The sequence below is a fragment of the Asparagus officinalis genome, chromosome 1, assembly GCF_001876935.1.
Source record: "Asparagus officinalis chromosome 1, Aspof.V1, whole genome shotgun sequence".
NCBI lineage: Eukaryota > Viridiplantae > Streptophyta > Magnoliopsida > Asparagales > Asparagaceae > Asparagus > Asparagus officinalis.
In genome coordinates, this window is record NC_033794.1 from 76835540 (window position 1) to 76857692 (window position 22153).

At 38.4% G+C, this 22153-nt stretch overlaps 1 protein-coding gene across 1 annotated transcript in view; it reads right to left on the reverse strand.

The window, feature by feature from the left end:
- LOC109826343 (coatomer subunit beta'-1-like) overlaps positions 1-5351 on the reverse strand; it is a 26932-nt gene extending 21581 nt beyond the window's left edge. Inside the window, exons 1-9 of the mRNA XM_020393369.1 lie at positions 5155-5351; positions 4929-4949; positions 4786-4847; positions 4641-4695; positions 2714-2750; positions 1887-2212; positions 1643-1774; positions 1423-1571; positions 1026-1094 (exon numbers count right to left, since the gene is read on the reverse strand). Of these exons, the coding sequence (XP_020248958.1) occupies positions 1026-1094; positions 1423-1571; positions 1643-1774; positions 1887-2212; positions 2714-2750; positions 4641-4695; positions 4786-4847; positions 4929-4949; positions 5155-5157 (854 nt within the window). The 5' untranslated portion in view covers positions 5158-5351. The remainder of the gene's footprint in view (positions 1-1025; positions 1095-1422; positions 1572-1642; positions 1775-1886; positions 2213-2713; positions 2751-4640; positions 4696-4785; positions 4848-4928; positions 4950-5154) is intronic.

The window sequence follows — 22153 nt, forward strand, 5'->3', positions numbered from 1 at the left end:
TATATATATATATATATATATATATATATATATATACACACACACACACACACACACAAACATATATAAATATGTATATATATATACATACACGTGTGTCTATATATACATGTGTGTGTATATATATACACGCGCGCGCACGCATATACATATATATATATATATATATATATATATATATATATACACACACACACACACACACACAAACATATATAAATATGTATATATATATACATACACGTGTGTCTATATATACATGTGTGTGTATATATATACACGCGCGCGCACGCATATACACATATGTATATATATACATGTGCATGCGTGTATATATGTATACATACATAATGTATACATATATATATACACACACACACTATATATATACATGTGTGTATATGTATATATATGAAAATGTGTATATATTATAAATACACATACACACATGTATATGCACGGGTATATATGTATATATACATATGTATGTGTGTGTACACACGCATATACAGACACACATCATAATTATAAAGGAATAACTTTCAGTTTTAAATTCAAATATTATTTGAAAATCAAATTCTTTAGCAAAATGAATATACTTTGACATTCAATAAATATTCGTGAAAAGACAAGAAAATTTATCAAATAACAAGTATTTGAGTTAGAATTTGAAAATTTCCATAAATGAATATTCGAATTCAGATTTGAAAATTTTAGACAAATCCAAATATGATTGCCTTAGTAGTCGATTCTATTCATTTCCATCCCTATGCATTAACTATTCAATGCTAGATTTTCCAAAACTACTTGTAGGATCTTATAATTTAATCATGTAGGTTTTACAAAATATGTATGCTAAATAAAAATGGTATAACTAATTTTAATTATGCAATCAACAACTCAGGGTTCCTATTTAATAGTACAAGAAAGAAAATAAATATTGAAGCATAAAAAATTTAGAATTCCTATTTAATTGTACAAGAAAGAAAATAAATATTGAAGCATAAAAAATTTTAACCATATACCTTCTCGATCCTTTCATATATCCTAGAGCCCAAACTCGTTCCAGACCATAATTTAGAGTATTTTCTAGCCTGCAAACGTGGCAATAACCATGAACCAAGATAGAATATTGATGCTATAATATATGAAAGAGATGATATTAGAGACTATTAATAAGCAGAAATTGCTGAAAAGGAGAAAGACAGTTTACATAACAAATTGATCGTATAAAAAATGATGCAGATCACGTGAATGAACATAAACCATTAATTCAAATAATTTATAAAGACACAGACACACACACACAACAGAATCATTTAACATGAAAGGTACATGCCCATAGCTACAGTAGCTAAATTGCACATGATGCATTTATTATTATTATTTAATGGATTTTGATAGAAGAAATCAAGAAATTACCTATATGTAGTTGCGTGCCATATGCGAACAGTTCCATCCTCTGAACCAGTAATTATTATGGGAAGATCAGGATGAAAGCAAACAGCTGAAACGTTATGTGTGTGACCTTCTAGCGTTTGCACACAGCTTTTGGTTTGGTAATCCCAGACCTGATTCCACAAAATTATCAACGTAGAGCTACTTAAAAAAACACACAAAATAACTCAACAACGGATCAGACCTTAGCAGTGTGATCATCAGAACCAGTAATCAAGTAGGGCCTATCACCACCAGTAAAGTAATCAACACAATTCACTCCTTTTACATGTGCATCTAATGTAAAATTTGGGTCTGGAGAACCAAGGTTCCAAATCTGGAAAATCCATTCTTGTCGATAAAAAATATCAGAAATATATAAATGCAGAAAAGATGAACTTCATTTCAAACATCCAGAAAACAAAGAAAGAAGGAAAAATTAGTGAGACCTTTATTGTACGATCAAGAGAGGCACTTGCAAAAGTATTAGTGTCTTTTGGATTGAATGTGACTTGCATCACATAATGGGAATGTCCTTCAAAAATTTGAGTACACATCCAACCCTTGTCCCAGTCCCAAAGTTTTATCATCATGTCATCAGAAGATGATAGCACATATGGAAGGGTTGGATGGACAGCCACACATCTGATGTAATCCGTATGTGCCTCAAATACTTTGACCTTGTCCATCGTATTATAGTTGTATACACGGATAAACATATCATCTGCCCCAGCAACAACCCATTGTTTGCGTGCTATAAATTTTGCTGATCGCACTGAAATATCAAATATAAAACGTGAGATGCGCTGTAAATAATATCAACAGAAAAGAATTGACTTGGTCAGATAAACTAAAATCATTGGGAAATGCATTCCTGAGGATTCTAAAATTCATAATTCCTTAGCATCGGCAGACTATCCAAGAAAAGTTCTTTTTGGATATGCTTTTCCTGAAACCTAAACTATGCAAAAATTCTCAGGTATTCGATGAACCGGTAAGAAATAAAATATGAGGCCAAACATTATTATTTATTCGACAGATCAATAAAATCCAGTTAGTTATCTCTTTTCATCCTTTGATAACCTCTAATTTAATTGAATAATCACTATGTGATGATTAAACTAATAATTTTCTAGGAAGTGGTTTCCATACCAATTTTAACCATATAATGGAACATATGAAGGTTACTGTCCTGAGAGAAGCATATGCATTCCCAGTATAGGTACTGAAATACGTTCCCAAGGTTCCCAAACAAACCCAATATAGAGAGCAATACCTGGTAATTCTGTGGCCTCAAAAGATTTCACCAAAGTCTGTAACAATGTAAAAGAAACTTCAATGAAAATATAATCAGCAAAAATTATAAATGAACCTCTAACAAACAAGACGACATAGAAAACATGCACCTGATACCCAATGTGGATGAGTTTCACTAATTGGTGTTTTTGTTAAAAGGTTTGTAAGGGTAGTTTTTGTGGAAGACTTAAACAACATGAAATTGGTTACGGGACTATGAGAAATTAGGGTGAAAATCCAAACACAATCAAACCTAAATTCATATATAATCCTAAGCCAAACCAAACCCTTAACTCTAAATCCTAAGTTGATCCTTATCCTAACGAATAGATGAAGAAGATGAGTGTGACCACATCACATGTCAAAATAACATCTGATACTCCAAGGATGACAAAAGAAATAATGCGATAAAATTATACAATGTCATAGATTTCTTAATAACCTGATGAATGTAGGGCTTGCGGTTTGGTTATAAATCAGAGAAGGAGGCACTATGAAATTTACCCCTGACAAATCATAGAACATTTGAGAGGAGCACATACCTCCAAATCACCTCGTATTTATTTAACACAATAACTGGCCAAACTAACTCAGTGCTATCTCCCGGAAGTAAGAATTTTCTATGGAATAATGCAATCTAGCTCCATGGGCATGACATCATAGAGGTATACACCCACCCTTCAGCTGTCCATGTTTAATTTGATAGGTTTATACATGCCACAGTCATCTAGTAACTCAACAAATCCCCAGAGATGAAAACATACCATGACCTTATGCCGTATGGCATCCTAGACTAAGCATGATAGTACCACCAAAAATCCGCTTGCATATGGTCTTCAGACTTTCTTGACTTATTAAAGCTCTCCCATGGTATGTGGGCTTATGTTAAGGGGCGTATGGAGGTGCAGGGAAAGATCTTCATGCTAATCTGCAAAAGTCCTAACAGTTTTACCAGAGCCTAAATGCATGTGCACACGAGCAGGTTCGTGTATGTCTATGTGTCCTTACGTGTATGCCGGTGTGTCTACATAAGGTTTCACAACATGCATACAGCTTCACATCAATTTAAATTCCTATATAAGACAACCGCAGATCACATAGCTCCAGTCACAGCGACAACCAGTAGCAGATCTAGAAAATTTTCTTAGGATGGATGACAACTATCTTTTTATCTACTAATAAAAATGTAATATTATAAACCTATAGTACCCGGAGATAGGATTGCACTTGGTACGCTTTATCATTTGCATCATATTTCACCTGATTGTTTGAGTTCTAGTGTTTGGGCTTTTGATGCTTGGGTTCATTTAACATGATTGTTTGAGAAGTTAAATAGGCTACTAATTTCAAATGGTTTAATGTAATGGGCTATTAAGTTCTACTTTCAAGTTCTTTGTTGTTATATGAAGATTGGGTTGCAAATAGTTTAAATTTAGGGGAGCATATTGTAATTTTACAAGGATTTAGATGACAATTCTCAAATCTTTAGGGGTGCAATTGCCCCCTTAAAGTATTATATACATCCGCCCCTGGTGACAGCAAAGGTTTTCGACATCCACCAATAAGCAAACCACATAACCACTTCTAATCCTTTCAGAATATATAAACCAATTTGCAGTAACATAAACATGAAAAATGTAAATAGAGTATATTATCTCTCTGGTAGGACATTGGTCTTACAACTATTGAGTTCAGGGTAAAGTGCTAACTTTTTACAAGTTATGTTGAGAAACACAAAGAATGACAAAAACCACAACGGCATACAATATTATACAGGATAAACAACAAATTTTTTACAACAATTAAGTGGCCCGTTCAATATACTTGGTTTGCATTTCCATACTAGGGACCTAAAGAAGAAAACTAGAACAAAACAATATGAATTCAGTTTTCAATAAAGTAATTACCTGCGTTTGATAATTCCAGATGCCAACGCTTCCGGAATAAAGACTCACAAGAATCCTACACAAGTTTCCACTCACATTACTTAGACTAGCAGCAAATAACAGAATCCAAAACCATCAGAAAGAAAAGGAAACGAACATCTAGTACCATGGTTCCGTTGGATGCAGATCAACTGATTTTACTCGTTCTGACCTTTGCGCAAGTTTCCTCTGATTCATTTATCACAATCAGCAAATTTCTAACCAGTATCTTCCGAACATTTCAATTGAAAAAAAAAGATTGAAAAATACCTTGATTTCTAGTCTGAGAGGCTGCAACAAAGTCAAACACAAAAAACAAGCAAAATACACAAATCTCGTTAGATTTCACTCATAGATACAGATCTAGATACCAAATTTTGATCAGCTCGAACTAAAAGATAATGCAGGCAGAATTAAAATCAAAACTGAATTCACTGTTTCCTTCAAATCGAAGAAATATCGCCAGATCTAAGCCTCGAGTGCGACGAAAACCTACCATTTTCCCCGCGAACCGGAGCTCGAAGCCGAGGGGACAGAGAAAATCGAAGATCGACGAGATGAAACCCTAGAAATTTAGGGTTCTCGAGGTCCGATCGCGGGGAGAGGAAGAAAGAGGCGGACGTGGGATCCGTTGAATCGCGATCGAGAGACCCAGCGAAAGGTTTTGGTTTCGAAGCAAAAAAGGAAAACAAAATGGATTTTTTTTTTTTTTTACTGAGCAAATGATGAATTTTTTGACTGAGAAAAAAAAGGAAAATATTAGAGAGAGGGACATGGATGTTGCATATTTTACGAAATTAACCTAGTGGAAACAAGTCTGACTGTTCTAATCGACAATCGACAGTACAAAAAAAAATGATAATAATGTTACTATAATTAATTAGTATAGCTAATGACACAAAAATGAAGAATATGGAGTAAGAAGCTAGTTGCATCTTCCAGTTAACGACACAAAAATGAAGAAAAAAAAACAGAAGAAGTATGAAAACTTGTTTATGTTTTTTTCAAGATTTATTCCTTATCTTCTTTATGGTGCGGACTTTGGTTATTTCGTTCATAATTTTCTAAACTATAATTTCTTATTCATTTCTATAAAAAGTTTTGAATAAATCTCTCAAATTTAGAAAATGCATCAAATTTAAATGTGTTATGTGTGTGTGTATATACACCTCAAATGTTAATTTGCAAGGTTACCGCTCAAATCTTGGTATTTGAAAAATTACCCCCTAAATCTAGCATATGAGGGCTTTCTACTGTCTAAGAATGAGGTTTCTAAACAAGACACTATCAAATTTTCAAATAGTTTTCAATAAGTTTACCACAATTTCCTATTTAAAAACTAAAATTGTGCGGTGAAAGAGGTAGAAAAATCAAAGAAAAATTACTTGTAGAGAGCTCAATCTAAAACCCCTTATACCTAAAAAATTGTTCACTCACACCCCTACAACATCTCATCATCCTTTTTTTCTTCCCTTATTACCCTTCTCCTACTCCTTTCTTTTTCACTTACAAAAATAAAAAATAAAAAATAAAAATACAATATTAGAGTGGAATGGGTGATGATGTTTGGTTGGAGCATTTTGTCGAATAAAGGTTAGGGTAGTGCTACTATCAGAGAAAACGTTAGAATAGGTAGGTCTCGAGGCTTGATTTAGTTGCGGATAGGGCCAATAGAGCAGGTTGGGAACATGGGATGACTGGGACTTAGTGCAATGGAGCAGGCAGAGATTAGGGTGGAGGCGGTCCTGGGTTGGGGTGACTGAGGTTTTAGTGCTAGTGAATTTTGTGGCGGTGAACTGAAGGCTGCTATGACTTAGCATGACAAGGCAGAGCAAAGCTTCTGACTGTTGTGCGCAGCTGAAATTTCGACAGCACCTCTAATGCACAACAAGAGAGTAGATCTCAACTAAATCCCTGTTTCACAAAGGAAACAAGAACCAAAAGTGATATATCTCAACAAAGTGGGATATACACTCTTCCTCTCATTAGTTCTAGGACTAACTTGTATAGGGAACCTACAAATTATTACAAATCACAGCAAACAATGAATTTTACGTGGTTTGGCAAGTTGACTACGTCTACGGGGCAAGGAGGGGGAGATCTACTATAAGAGAAAGAGAATACAAATGGGTTTACAATCACACAAATTAAACCCTCAAACTAACTCTCAAATCTCTCAAAAACAGCCAAAAAAACCTATGTTTCTCCTGTTGCACACAGCCCAAGAAAACACACAGCCGACTTTTCTCTGCAATTTTCTTCTCTGTTTGCCCTTCTTTTTCACAGCCACACGAAACCCTAGGGCGTTCCTATTTATAGCATAGCGGTTAAAGCAAATATGAAACTGGGCCTAGTATATTGTCCGCTGGATTCGGTGCCACCTCCAATAGCCTCCCACGCGGTTTCACAAGCCTCCGCTGGCTCTTACCCTCCCACGTACAATTCGTGGCCCCCACTTGCTTTGAAAACGTTGCCTTTGCTTTGCTCTTCACGCGCTTTGTGGCCCATGTGGCCCCCGCGTCTCCTGATAGGAACGCGTTCACAATTCTCCACCTCGGTGAAATTTTTCCAAAACTGAGCTGACGCTAACCAAAACAAATATCCCACTTGTTATGTCCAGTACGAAGTGAAACAATTCACGACAATGGACTCAATCTACAACAAGTCGAGAACTCAAATGAGAATGTAAACACTCTCCAAATGTCGGTATTAACTCACCAAATCGGCTGCATCATAAATAACTGCCTACATATCCTTTTGTCCAAGGAATCAAGCCTTCACGTAGTTCATCCAAATGGCCTCTAAAAGCCTCAACACCGAAGAATGTTCAAAAGCTCTAAACAATGACCAAACTTCACACCTGAAATAACTTTGGTCAACATATCTGCAGGGTTGTCCTTCGTGTGGAACTTCTCTAATATGACGTCTCCATTATCCAAAACGTCATGAACAAAATGGAATCTGACATCGATATGCTTCATGCATGCATGATAAACATGGTTCTTCGCCAAATAGATAGCTGATATGCTATCACAATATACCCAAAAGGGTCCTGTGCAATCCCCCAATAATCCACGCAACCACAAAGCCTCATTAACAGCTTCAGTCACTGCCATATACTCTACCTCTGTAGCAAGGTTTTAAATGTCGCCCGACATGTCCGACATGTCGGCCGACATATCGGTTTGAGGGCTTGACCGACACGACATGGACGTTTTCAACTCGTATATCGGTTTTTAGGGCCAAATCGGAAATATCAGGGTCATGTCAGGCATATCGACCTATTTTTTAGCTTTGAAAAGTCGACCGATAGGGTATTTTTTTTTAGATCTGTTTTTTGTTATCGGGTTTGGGTTTAGTGATAAATACTCAAACTCATTTGACCCGTTCTCATGTTTAAGGGTTTCTTATGAACCCGATAGAAATAATTTATGAACATAAATCCATATATTATTTGCTTTTTCATATGTTTAGTCTATAGAATTTATAAAGTATGCTTATATTAAATTTATGAATGCTTAGATTACATTTAAGACATGATATTATACATATACGCACTACCCGATATGGCAATCCGATATTTAGTCAATGTCCCCCGATATATCTCCGATTTCCGCTATCTGACATTGATTTCAGTCATCCGACATGAACCCGACATCCGACATTTAAAACCTTGCTCCGTAGTAGAGAGAGCCACTATGGACTAAAGTGTACATCTCTAACATACCGGGTCTCCTGCCAATGTAAACACATATCTTGAAGTAGACCGGCGGTTGTCAACATCTCCAGCATAATCTGAATCCACGTAACCAATACAATCATGTCCATTCTTCTCAACCTTCTAGAAAATCAATCCAACATCCATGGTGCCTTTAACATACCGTAGAATCCACTTTATAGCCTCCCAATGACCCTTCCCGGGGTCGTGCATGTACCTCGATACCATGCTCACGGCCTGTGACAAATCTGGCCTCGTACATACCATCACATAAAGCTACCTACTGCACTGACATATGGGACCTTCGACATATAATCTCTGTTCTCAACTAAAACAGGTGATATACTAGCTGAAAGCTTGAAGTGGGGAGCCAATGGAATGCTAACTGCTTTTGCATTACCATTAAAGCTGAATTTCTTCAACATCTTCTGCAAATAGCTCTTCTGTGTAAGCTTCAATCTCCCCTTCACACTGTCTCTCTCAATCTCTATACCCAATATCTTATTTGCTTCTCTAAGATTCTTCATCTCGAACTCGGATGATAGCTCCTCTTTTAACTTTCGAATAGCCGAAGAATTTCTAGAAGCAATAAGCATATCGTCAGCATATAAAAGCAAATATATGTGCTCACCATCCTGTAGCTTGTGCATGTAAACGCATAGGTCATATGGGCTCCTCTTGTACCCCTGGCCAATCATGAAGCTGTCGAATCTCTTGTACCACGGTCACGACGATTGCTTCAATCCATAAAGAGACTTCTTCAGCTTGCACACCAATTCTTCCTTTCCTGCAGCTTTAAATCCCATAGGATGTGTCATGTAGATCTCCTTATCTAAATCTCCATGTAAAAAGGTTGTCTTCACATCCATCTGGACTAAATCCAAATCCAGCTGTGTCACCAACACTAATAAAATCTGAATCGACGAATGCTTCACAACGGGTGAAAATACCTTATTGTAATCAATGCCCTCAAGCTGTGTATATCCCTTGGCAACCAATCTGGCTTTGAACCGAATGTCCCCAATAGAAGATCCCTCCTTCTTCGCATATACCCACTTGCAACCAATAGCTTTCTTACCCTTAGGTAGGTTTGTAAGTTCCCAAGTGTCATTCTTCTGAAGAGATCGCATCTCCTCCTTTATAGCTTCCCTCCACCTGATCGAATCGGGGCTAGACTCTGCCTTCCTGAATGTGGATGGAACCATATCATCAACGACCTCCATGTTGGCCTTCTTGTTTTGATGATGATTTAACAAACAATTTACATCTAATGTTGTTTGTCTAGTGTTTGTGTTTTCATATTTATTCTAGGCAAACAATGAGTTAGAGGATGGATGGATTACGCCATAACGATCATATCTAATGGAGATTGGAGGAATTGTGGAGTAAAGCAACATACAATTCAAGTTAAAGATCAAGTTCAAGCTTCATCCGCAAAGTGTACCAAGTCAAGCTTATTGAAGATCAAGATCGGCTTGGGTAGTCAAGCTTATTGAAGATCAAGATCGGCTTGGGTAATCTAGTTTAGGTTTTATATTATATGTGTTTGTAGGCGTCAAAAAATGCTGAGAGATATCCAAACACAGCTCAAAAGTAAGTCATCCAAAATGTCAAAAAGAACACAAGTATAGACTGTCTCGCACGCGAGACAGTCTTTACTGTCTCGCACGCGAGACAGACTGCGTCAAAAAATGCTGAGAGATATCCAAACACAGCTCAAAAGTAAGTCATCCAAAATGTCAAAAAGAACACAAGTATAGACTGTCTCGCACGCGAGACAGCCTTTACTGTCTCGCCGTGCGAGACAGACTTTACTGTCTCACCATACGAGACAGAATTTACTGTCTCGCACGTGAGACAGCTTTCAGATGGTCAAAACCGCCTTTGTAACTGCCCTACACGTGGCCACTAACTGTTTAAGAACATGAGAAACGTCGTGGGCGAGAATCACGTGGATAACTGCCAAAATAACGGAGTTTGAAACGTGAGAAGGCGGTTAAAACGAAAACTGCCTGACGGTTACTGTTTCCGAGACAGCGTTTACTATCTCGCGGGCCGAGACAGCAAACACTGTCTCGCCCGCCGAGACAGCAAACACTGTCTCGACAGCCGAGACAGCAAAAGCTGTCTTGGGGGGGCTGATCATTTGGAGCACTTCAGAGCAATCCAGAGCAGAGAGAGAGCAGAGGTGCTGATCTTACGGCCAATCCTTGATATTCAGGCTTTGACTTGATTTCAAGAAGAACGACTATCTTACCTTGATAAGATATCGTTTCAAGTTCTCACTTTGATAAACGAAGTCAGAATCATAAACCCCTCACGATTCGATCAGAATCTGTGACTTGGTGGTCCACGAGTCAAAGCGCTCCCGGCACAGGCAAAGATCCCACGCAAGCAGCGATCCAAACAACGATCCTGCGTTTGTTTCTCAAAAGTTGTAATTTTCATTTTGTTGTGTAAAAGAAGTCTTATAAAAAGGCTATCTCTTTTTGAATTTATTGTAATCGACTGAAGATATAATGAATTCCATGACAAAACCAACTTTTGACGCAAACAACAGCTCCAGATAATAATGAAGAAAATGAGTAATAAGTTACAGTGGATAAGGGGCCTGTCCGCAATTAGCCTAAACAAAAAATTTGAGCTAGTTTCGAATTCCTTTGTTCCTTTGTTGATTTGCTTTGCAGGCCTACGTATGGTTTATTAGCTGGGAAGGAATCAGTGCTCACGGCCTTGTCTCCACAAATCTTAGGTAGGTAGCTCTCTCATTGTGGATCAAGATCTAGTGAAAACGTTGAGCTCAAGTGTGCTGGATAATTGATGCTGGATTTTCTCTGTCATCTACTTAGAGAGGGCAGTTTCTGTTTGTATGATCCTGCTCAAAAGTACATCACACCGTATATTTGATGTTGGAAATAGAACTGCAGGCTTGTATTAGAAATCTATCCCTTGTGGGTTTTTCCTTTTAAATGAGTTGTAACTTCTTAAATCAAACGCTAATCTCAGGGCCAATTTCTTAAACAAACTCTCATAGAGATATTATATTAATTAGTCACACAATCTGGACAAGTCGGGTTATAGTGTACCATACTCCTGTTACTAATCTGATAACAGCAGCAACAAAAAAAAAAAAAAAAAACTCAAAGACAAAAATAAATTGTCCTGAGAATGTCAACAAGGTTTTACACCCCCAGAAGAAGACGCATTCACCAAATGATATCGTCATACCTGGGAGGTCATGCCAACAGACGATACGATTTTTTGGCAATCATACCGATGAATCGTATTATCAAGTTAGGGTTGATAAACTCTCATTGTTCCTGTGCGCGACTCGTTAAAGCAGCATTATCAGAATGTGACTGTTTCAAACGAGAAGCCATCCCACGAAAAGTCTCTGTATTATCGAAACCTAAGCCGAGACATTTCCGCAAAAGAAGAGCAGCTGTCCAAAATGATGAATTCCCTGAAGTCACCATCAACGTGGCTGATAAAAGAAAGTCTAAGCGGCATTCAAGTGACTCGAATCCTGACTTTTCCCCGAGAGGAAGAGTCAATCCAAGAATTGCTCAAAGGATGTCTCGACTCCAATTAGGAGCCATCAGACGCAGAAATTACAAGAGAATGCAAGAAGGAATGTCCTCGGAGAATGAATTCTCGGACACTTATTCTGCAATCGCTTCTGATGATACAATGTCTAGCACGGGACAAACCAAAGAAGTGTTCACAATCACTTCTGATCAATTTGCTCAAATGCTTCAAGAAGCTCGATCACCTCTGATCAATTTGCTCAAATACTTCAAGAAGCTCTAGCCAAACAACGTGAAGAAATTAGAGCTGAAGTGAAAACAAAAATGGAGTTAGCTATCCAACAAATGAGAGAATTGCTAGCTCAGCGGCTTCAACCTCCTGAGTCCAGTCAGCGAGTTGAATTCAGAATCATTATGGCTGATACACCTCCTAATAGCAATAACGCTTGGGGTGGTTTAACACATCCTCCCAATAACGATATTGGGGGTGGTTCAATGGCACCTCTTACAGGGGGTGGTCTAACTCATTCTCCTCAACGTCATTCGAATGAAGACATAGACGATGACGGGAAAATGAAAGAGCTTGAAAACAAAATCAATGCTTTGATGACGACTCAAGAAGTTAAGAAGACGGGTATTCCATGTCCCTATCCAAGGGAATGGGATTCAATACCGTACCCGGTAAAGATCAATCTGATTAACTTCACACCGTTTGAGGGGAAGAGTTCGCCGATTCAGCACTTGATTTATTTCAAGTCTCATTTGGGTATGATCTCTAAAAACGAGGCTTTAATGGTCCGGTCATTCGTTGGCACCCTTCGCGGGCCCGCCTTCGATTGGTACCGACGGCTCAAGCCAGGGAGCATCAATTGTTGGGATGACATGGAAAGTTTGTTCCTCAGCAATTTCTTCGATGATGACACCGAAGTGTCAATCGGAATCCTTTTGGATGAGAAGCAAAAAGACGGAGAGTCAGTTGACAATTTTGTCAAACGTTTCCGTAACAAAGCAATGAATTGCAGAGATCCTATTACAGAGGAGTTCATCCTGCAAACATGCCACAATAACCTCTCCATCGATGTCTTGAAAGCTCTGGGGGTTGAGCCGTCCACAACTTGGAAGGAGTTAAAATTTCGTGGCGAACAAGCTGAACACTTTCTTAAAAGAAAGGAAGCTGAGAAAGGCCAACAAATGACATCTGCAATCACTGTGAACGTAACTCTCGATCCGAGGTTCCAAAAGGAGTATTCTTTCGAAGATGATGAAGCTCCAGCCATATTGGAATACCTCCTCGCTAATGACAAAATCGAGCTACCACCTATTAAAGATCAGGATGGAGCTAAGAGGATTACAGATCCAAACTATTGTACGTACCACAGAAGGGTTCTTCATCCCCCGAGATTTGCTTTGGACTCAAAAACAAGATCCAAGCCCTAATTGACTCCGGCATCATAACGACAAAAGAAGTCGAGTAAAGACGACCATACAACTCCAGTGGGTGCACAAGTATAAACTGTTTCCCCACACTCCAAAGAGTATACGAGTATAAACTGCTTCTCGGTCATCTAACTAAGCACAATATTATACCTAGTTTTGCAAAGAAAGCTGGGGGTGGATGATCCATGTAACAGGAAGTTCCTAGAGAATCTTATATTCCTAAGGATAAAGGATCGTCTTAAATTCCCATCTTGGTCAAACCTTTAAATAGTTAGGACCAAAGCCAAAATCCCCTCTCTATTCGTTCCATGAACGAGGGGTCCACAAATTAAACGATCAAACCTTTAAATAGTTAGGATCGTCTCAAATTCCCATCTTGGTCAAATCTTTAAACAGTTAGGACCAAAGCCAAAATCCCCTCTCGATTCGTTCCATGAACGAGAGGTCCACAAATTGAACGATCAAACCTTTAAACAGTTAGGATCGTCTCAAATTCCCATCTTGGTCAAACCTTTAAACAGTTAGGACCAAAGCCAAAATCCCCTCTCGATTCGTTCCATGAACGAGAGGTCCACAAATTGAACGATCAAACCTTTAAACAGTTAGGATCGTCTCAAATTCCCATCTTGGTCAAACCTTTAAACAGTTAGGACCAAAGCCAAAATCCCCTCTCGATTCGTTCCATGAACGAGAGGTCCACAAATTGAACGATCAAACCTTTAAACAGTTAGGATCGTCTCAAATTCCCATCTTGGTCAAACCTTTAAACAGTTAGGACCAAAGCCAAAATCCCCTCTCGATTCGTTCCATGAACGAGAGGTCCCTCTCCGATTCCGGGTTTATCTCTACCAACAAACAAGAGACCAGGAGATAGGATATAAAATTCTTCCTCTCCGATTCTGGGTTCATCTCTACCAACAAAAAAGAGACCAGGAGATAGAATATAAAATTCTTCCTCTCCATCATCGGGTTCATCTCTACCAACAAAAAAAGACCATATTACTCCAATAGGTACACGAGTCTAAACTGTTTTCCTACATTCGACAGACAGTTTCTGGAGAATATTATTCTGAATATTCTTAAGGATAACCTGACGAACTCTCAATGGACGTCTCAATTCGGTGACAAAAGCTGAACCCACAAGAACAAAAACTAGCTTCGAATCAAGATCTCGACAACGGTCAAGCGATAAACGCAGTGCCGGAGAAATATTAGCTATTCTACAAAGAACTGAATAGACTAATGGATGAAGAGATCAAGAGCCAAAGCCATTTTATGGATTCTTGTACACGATCTACTCAACCAAGTATTGAAGAGATTGTAAGAAAAATCTATCTTATCCAAAGTATCCCAGACTCATCTATAAAAGAATGAGTCTGGAAAACTTTGGAGGGGGTATCTGTAGGCGTCAAAAAATGCTGAGAGATATCCAAACACAGCTCAAAAGGAAGTCATCCAAAATGTCAAAAAGAACACAAGTATAGACTGTCTTTACTCGTCTACGGAGGAGACAGACTTTTACTGTCTCACCACGCGAGACAGTATTCACTGTCTCACCATGCGAGACAGTATTCACTGTCTCGCCATGGCGAGACAGTCTTTACTGTCTCGCCGTGCGAGACAGAATTTACTGTCTCGCACGTGAGACACTTTCAGATGGTCAAAACCGCCTTTGTAACTGCCTACACGTGGCCACTAACTGTTTAAGACGTGGGAAACGTCGTGGGCGAGAATCACGTGGATAACTACCAAATAATGGAGTTTAAAAACGTGGGAAGGCGGTTAAAACGAAAACTGCCTGACGGTTACTGTTTCCGAGACAGCGTTTGGGCCGAGATAGCAAACACTGTCTCGCGGGCCGAGACAGCAAACACTGTCTCGCCCGCCGAGACAGCAAACACTGTCTCGACAGCCGAGACAGCAAATGCTGTCTCGCGAGCCTGTTTTCCGCCAACTGTTCATAGGGGCTATAAATACCCCCCGAAGGCTATTTTGAAGGGAGAGGCGGATTAGAGAGCATCCACAGGCTGATTTCAGAGCAGAGAGGGCAGAGTACTCGAGCTTCTATAACTCCTTGATATTCAGACTTTGACTCGATTTCAAGAAGAACGACTATCTTACCTTGATAAGATATCGTTTCAAGTTCTCACTTCGATAAACGAAGTCAGAATCATAAACCCCTCACGATTCGATCAGAATCTGTGATTTGGTGGTCCACGGGCTAACGTACCCCCAGCACAGGCAAAGATCTCACGCAAGCAGTGATCCAAACAACGATCCTGCGTTTGTTTCCCAAGAGTTGTAATTTTTATTTTGTTGTGTAAAAGAAGTCTTATAAAAAGGCTATCTCTTTTTGAATTTATTGTAATCGACTGAAGATATAATGAATTCCATGACAAAACCAACTTTTGACGCAAACAGTGTTAAGTACCTTAAGCTCAATATCATATACACACACGTATTTGGTTTCTATGTATATATATAGTTATATATATACATGCATGGTTTTGGGTTTTCATGTTTATAATATGAAATCACATATTTCATATTTACTATTGTGTTTTTGAAAACATTGTATAGAATATGCAATTTTGTAAAAATTATGTATTCTTAGTTTTTAGACTTAACAATAATCATATACATATTTTATTAAGTCTATATAATCATTGTGCAAAGTTTCAAAACATGATTTAGCCAAAATATCAAAATTCACGTGCTTACATTTTCGTGTTTTGAACTATTTTGCAAAATAATGATTTTTCACAAATGGGAAATGCAATTTGGAAAATTCTTTTTGTAACATGCTCATTTACATGTTTATATACATTTCCCAAAGTTTCATTATTTTTGGACTTCATTTGTTATTTTTAACAATTTTCCAAAGTCTCAAAAATCAGCTTTTAAAATCCAGTTTTCTGTAGTATCAGATTTCGGTCGACCGCACCGGTTGACCGCTCATATGTTCAGTCGATAGTGGGCAGCAGAGAGTTAGAGCTCGAGAATTTCCATCGGTCGACCGTACCGGTCGACCGAATAAGTCTCTGTCTGTTTTCTGAGTTTGGGATCTGAATCGCGGACGATCGCGAATATTTTTGGTAGACCGCCGCGGTGTCAGATCAATCTCAACGGCTATTTTTAGAGCCGTTGTAGAGGTTTTTTTCTTGGTCTTTTTTTCTTGGCTTTCTCTTTCCTTTGAGGTTTCATATATATACCCCCTTACCTCAGATTTTATAAGGAAGCTAAGAGAATGATTTAAAAGATTTTAACAAGAATTTAAGCTTGTTTAAGGGTTTGGTTTAAAGCTGTTTTGGTTTTCACAAGTGGAGGAGATTATCTTCTTGTTTGGGCTTCAATCTCCATCTCTCCATCTTGTTATCAATTGAGAAGTTTTCTAAACTCAAACTCTAGCTTTACATTTATATACTTGTTTGATTATCATTGTTCTTAAGCTAGATTTTATATTTGAGTTTAATTGATTTGATTTTATTTACTCATTGTTACACACACACACCCATTTGAGCTTATTGTATTTGTATACATAGTATATTAGGGTTGTGAGAGTTTGTAACATTGAGTTATGCTTAATTGAGTTCTCACCTTGTTAGAGAGAACAATTATTTTTTATATTGTGCTTATCGTGAGAATCACTTTGTAATACACTTGTACACCAAGTGAGGAGTGTGTGGTGAGAGTCGGGGATCGTTCCAAGAGGAGTGGCGTCGGTTGACAAACCTAGGGAGAGGTTGTAACCGAGCACTTGAGGGAGACACGGCTAGGGCCAACACTTGTGGGGTGTAGAGTGTGATTGCAAGAGTGTGAGTTGTAGAGTTTTCGGTTAGCTAGAAAACCAAGTGTGTAGAAGAAGTTCCGGCTTCCAAACCGGATTGTGTTAGTGGATTTCTCCCCGGGAGTGGGGAGCGGAGACGTAGGACGGAAGGTCCGAACTCCGTGATCATATTGCTTGTTTGAGTGTGCTTTGGCGTTCATTCATATTTATGTTCATATCTTATATCGCCATTGTCATTAGCTCATTATCTATATCTAGTTCATATTATTTACCCTTGTGTTAGTTTTATATCCTTGCACATACATTGTCTATATCTCTTTGTTAGGATATATCTTATTGTTTATATATCCTTGCATATATTTCTATCATATAGGATATATCACCTTGTGTATATTGCATATTCTTGCACATAACTCTTTATATATCTATCTTGCAAGAATATATTTGTTAATTAGTTTTTATTGGTATTTAATCAGATTAGATTAGCATAAGACCCTAATCACCCCCCTCTAGGGTCTAACACTCCACTGATAATGCATATGCGACCATGACATCACTATACCTAGCTGGTCGATGAATCACTCTTCTAGGTCTATTCACTATAATAGACTCCTAAACATGACCCTACTCCTGAGTCTCACAATCCACTGTATCCATTATCTACGTACCTGTCATCCTATCTCCTCCCAGTGTCACCTTTGTAGGAGTCTCGATGGATACAATGCTCTCTGAAGTGAGTGGAGTCACATCATCCTCTACCTGCTGCGATATCTCTCGAATCTGGTCTTCCTCCACCTACTGAGGAACTTGAGGCTTCATCATGTATGCCTCGTCAAATGTGACATCCCTGCTAATAACAATCTTCTTGTCTCGCGGATCCTATAACTTGAAGCCTTTAACTCCATCTCTAAATCCCACAAAGACTGCTTTCCTAGCCCTCGGATTCAATTTACCATCACTGACTTGGTAATAAGCAGGACACTCAAATATCCGAAGCGACTCATAGTCACTAGCTACTGAACCGGACCATCGCTCCAACGGAGTCTTCCCCTGTATCGTAGTGCACGACAACCTATTCACGAGTTGACTTGCATAAACCTACGCCTTGGCCCAAAAGGATCTTGGAAATCTACTCCGCGTCATCATACATCGCACCTTCTCCAGCAAAGTACGGTTCAATCTCTCAACCATCCCGTTCTATTGTGGTGTCTCACGTACTGTGAAGTGTCGTCTAATACCGTGATCCCGGTAAAACTGCAGAAACAGATCACTCTTATACTCTCCTCCATTGTCCAAACAAAGAGTCTTCATCTTTCTACATGTCTACAGTTCCACTTTCTTCTTCCACTCCACAAAAATATCCAGGACCTCATGTTTATGCTTCATAGGGTATACTCAATTTCTCCTAGAATAATCGTCAATGAAAGTGACAAAATAGTTGGCCCCACCAAGTGATGTATGCTTAGAAGAGCCCCAAACGTCCGTGTGAATATAGTCTAATATACCTTGGGTATTGTGAATAGCGGTGCCAAACTTCACTCTCGTCTTCTTTCCAAGTACACAGTGCTCACACAGCTCTATCTTGTAGGTCTTCGCACCTTTTAATAGCCCATGTTTCGCCAATGCCTGCAGAGACTTATCACCAGTGTGTCCTAAACGTATGTGTCATAAACTGATAGTGCCATCCTCTATAGTGATAGAAGCTGCTAGACCCCCTGTAACTATCTTGTCCTTCAAGTAGTATAGGAAGTTTTCTCTGACTCCTTGCATCACCATCATAGAACCCATCATGACCTTTAATATAGCATCCTCTAAGGTCACCCGATAACCAGCTGCCTCCAAAGTACTAAGAGAAATGATGTTCTTCATCAATTGCGACACGAACCTCACTTCTTTCAATTCCCTCATCACTCCGTCATGCATCCTAATCTGGACTAAACCAATACCACTAATAGGACATACGTGGTCATTTCTCATAAGCACGACATCCCCTCTTTCCAACTCCTCAAAGCTAGAGAACCAATCCCTTCTAGGGCATATGTGATATGTGGCTCCTGAATCCAACATCCACTCCGTGGAGTCGGCATAGCAAACCGACGGTAGTGCAGGATACGAATAGCTCAAAGAATCTGACTCTGAATGTTCATCAATATCTTTTACAACATTCACTTCTGAAGCTTGTACAGCTTTCCCCTTGTTCTTCCTGGTTTTTTCTTCCACTTTGGGCAGTCAATCTTCCAATGTCCTTCTTCTTTATAATACCTACATTGATTTCTACCAACACTCTTATGGGCACCTTTATTCTTTGATTTTGAGCAGTTGAACTGGCGGCGGTTTGTCACGGTCTCGAACTGCTAGTGCATCTCCCGATGCCTTCTTAGAGGGTTCACAATTACTCTTCCTCAACTCATAATTCACCAAAGCTGAGGTCACCTCTGTTAGACCCTAGAGGGGGGGGGGGATGATTAGGGTCTTATGCTAATCTAATCCGATTATATGCCAATTAAAACTAATTTATAAATATATTCTTGCAAGATAGATATACAAGAGTTATAAGCAAGAATAAGCAATATACACAAAGTGATATATCCTAGCAATGAGATATATTATGAGTTATATGCAAGGATATGAAACTAAGGGTGATACAAACATAAACAAGATAAACAAGATAGTGGATAAAATGAACTAAGAGCAAATGACAAAGGCGATATAAACAATAGGCATGAATGAAAAAGAACGCCAATGACAAACTCAAACACACGATATGATCACGGAGTTCGGACCTTCCGTCCTACGTCTCCGCTCCCCACTCCCGGGGAGAATTCCACTATCACAACCGGGTTTTCTACGCTCACCCGAATAACGTTTACACCTCACAATTTCTCTCACGGAGTTCAGTCCCCTCGACCTACGTCTCCGCTCCTCACCTCGAGGAGATCTCCACTCACACTCTCACAATGTGGCTACACTCCACCCTCACAGTACGGTTTTCTAGCTAACCGAAAACTCTACAACACTCACAATGTAACAACAAATGATTTATTCTCTAATACAGATGAGAACACAATAAAAGCTCACACTCAATGTTACAACTCTCACAACTCTAATATACAATGTATGCAAACTATGTATGCAAATACAATAAGCTCAAGTGGGTGTGTGTAACAATGAGATTCAATAAAACTTAACTCAATAAGAACTAGCAATAAAAATTGATATGAAATTCAATAGTAAAAATGCTAGGAAATAGAGTTAAGGAAACTTCTCTATAAACACAAAGAGAGGATGATGAAATGTTGAAGATGAACTCTTCAATAGCTGATTGTAAACTCCTCTTTGTAACAGCAAACCAAAACAAACTTAAACCAAAACTAAACAGGTTTAAACCCTTGTTTAAAACTTGTTAAAAAAACATTCTCTTAGATGGCTTGAGAGTTGAAGACAACGAGGTATTTATACCCTCTCACAACTCAGCCAAGAAACCAGAGCAAAAGACAAAATAGCCCCAAGACAACGGTCAAAAAACTACCCGTTGGAAGCAGAAAAAAATCACTCGTCGGTCGACCGGAAAATTCGTCGGTCGACCGAAAATTTTCATCGGTCGACCGGACCGGTCGACCGACAGGCTTCTGTCGGCCAGGAAACTTTTGACCTCAGGTTCGGTCGACCGGTGCGGTCGACCGAATACTGATACTCTGCGAACAACCTTGAAAATCCAGAAAACAAGCGGAGCCATCATCGGTCGACCGGCGCGGTCGACCGATATAGAAATCGAAATTTCGGTCGACCGTACCGGTCGACCGACGACTCTCTGGAAAACTACTGAGAAATGATCATTTGACCGGTCGACCGTACCGGTCGACCGAAAACTGACATCCCAGAAAAACAAAGCTGATTTTAAAACACTGTTTAAAAATATCAAATAAATTCCAAAAAATGTAAAACTTTGGGGAATGATTGTAGACATGATAATAAACATGCTACAATGACTGGTTATCAAAAAGGACTTCCCAAATGAAAAATATCATCATTTTACAAACTAGTCCAAAACATGAAAATATGAGATACTTGAATTTTGATGTTTTGACATAAACCAACTTTTGAAACTTTGTGAAATGTTTTTGTAGACTTAGTAAAACATGTATAAACTGATATTGAAGTCTATAAACTAAGAATACAATATTTTCACAAAATTGCATATTCTATGCAATGTTTTCAAAAACATAATAGAAAATATGAAATATAGAATTTCATATATATAACCATAAAAACTCAAAACATATGTATGTATATATATAACTATATATATGCATAGAAACCAAAACTTATACATATATATATGACTATATATATATATATATACGAAGAAACCAATAAATGTGTGTGTATAGATAATTGAGCTTAGAGTATATAACACACATAATATAAATCCTAAACTAAATTACCCAAGCTAGATCTTGATCTTCAATAAGCTCTTCTAGGTAATCTCGCGGATGAAGCTTTAACTTGGATCTTGAACTTTGAATAGCAAGGCTTCACCGACATTCCGCCAACCTCCTTTGGATATGATCGTTGAAGCTCTATTCCATCCATCCTCCAACTACGTTGTTTGTCTACAATATATAAGAATGTACAAACACTAGACAAACAACATTAGTAATAAATTGTTTGTTAAACATCATCAAAACAAGAAGGCCAACAATCTCCCCCTTTTTGATGATGACAAACAATTTACAAAAAGAAACATATGCATGAAGTAAATGACTATATAAGTTATAATTCACATGCATATAAACAAGAAGGAATATACATATACTCACAATATTTCTCCCCCTTTGACAACATCAAAAAGGGGACAAAAAGAATAAGAGAGCGAAAGCTCCCCCTATCAATAAGCATAGGTGAGTATAAAACAAATATAGGGAATAGCTCCCCCTATCAAAAAGCCATAAGAAATATGCAATAAAGATCAAGGCAAAACATGTGAGCAAGCATACATGAATATGCTAAATATCACTCACATACA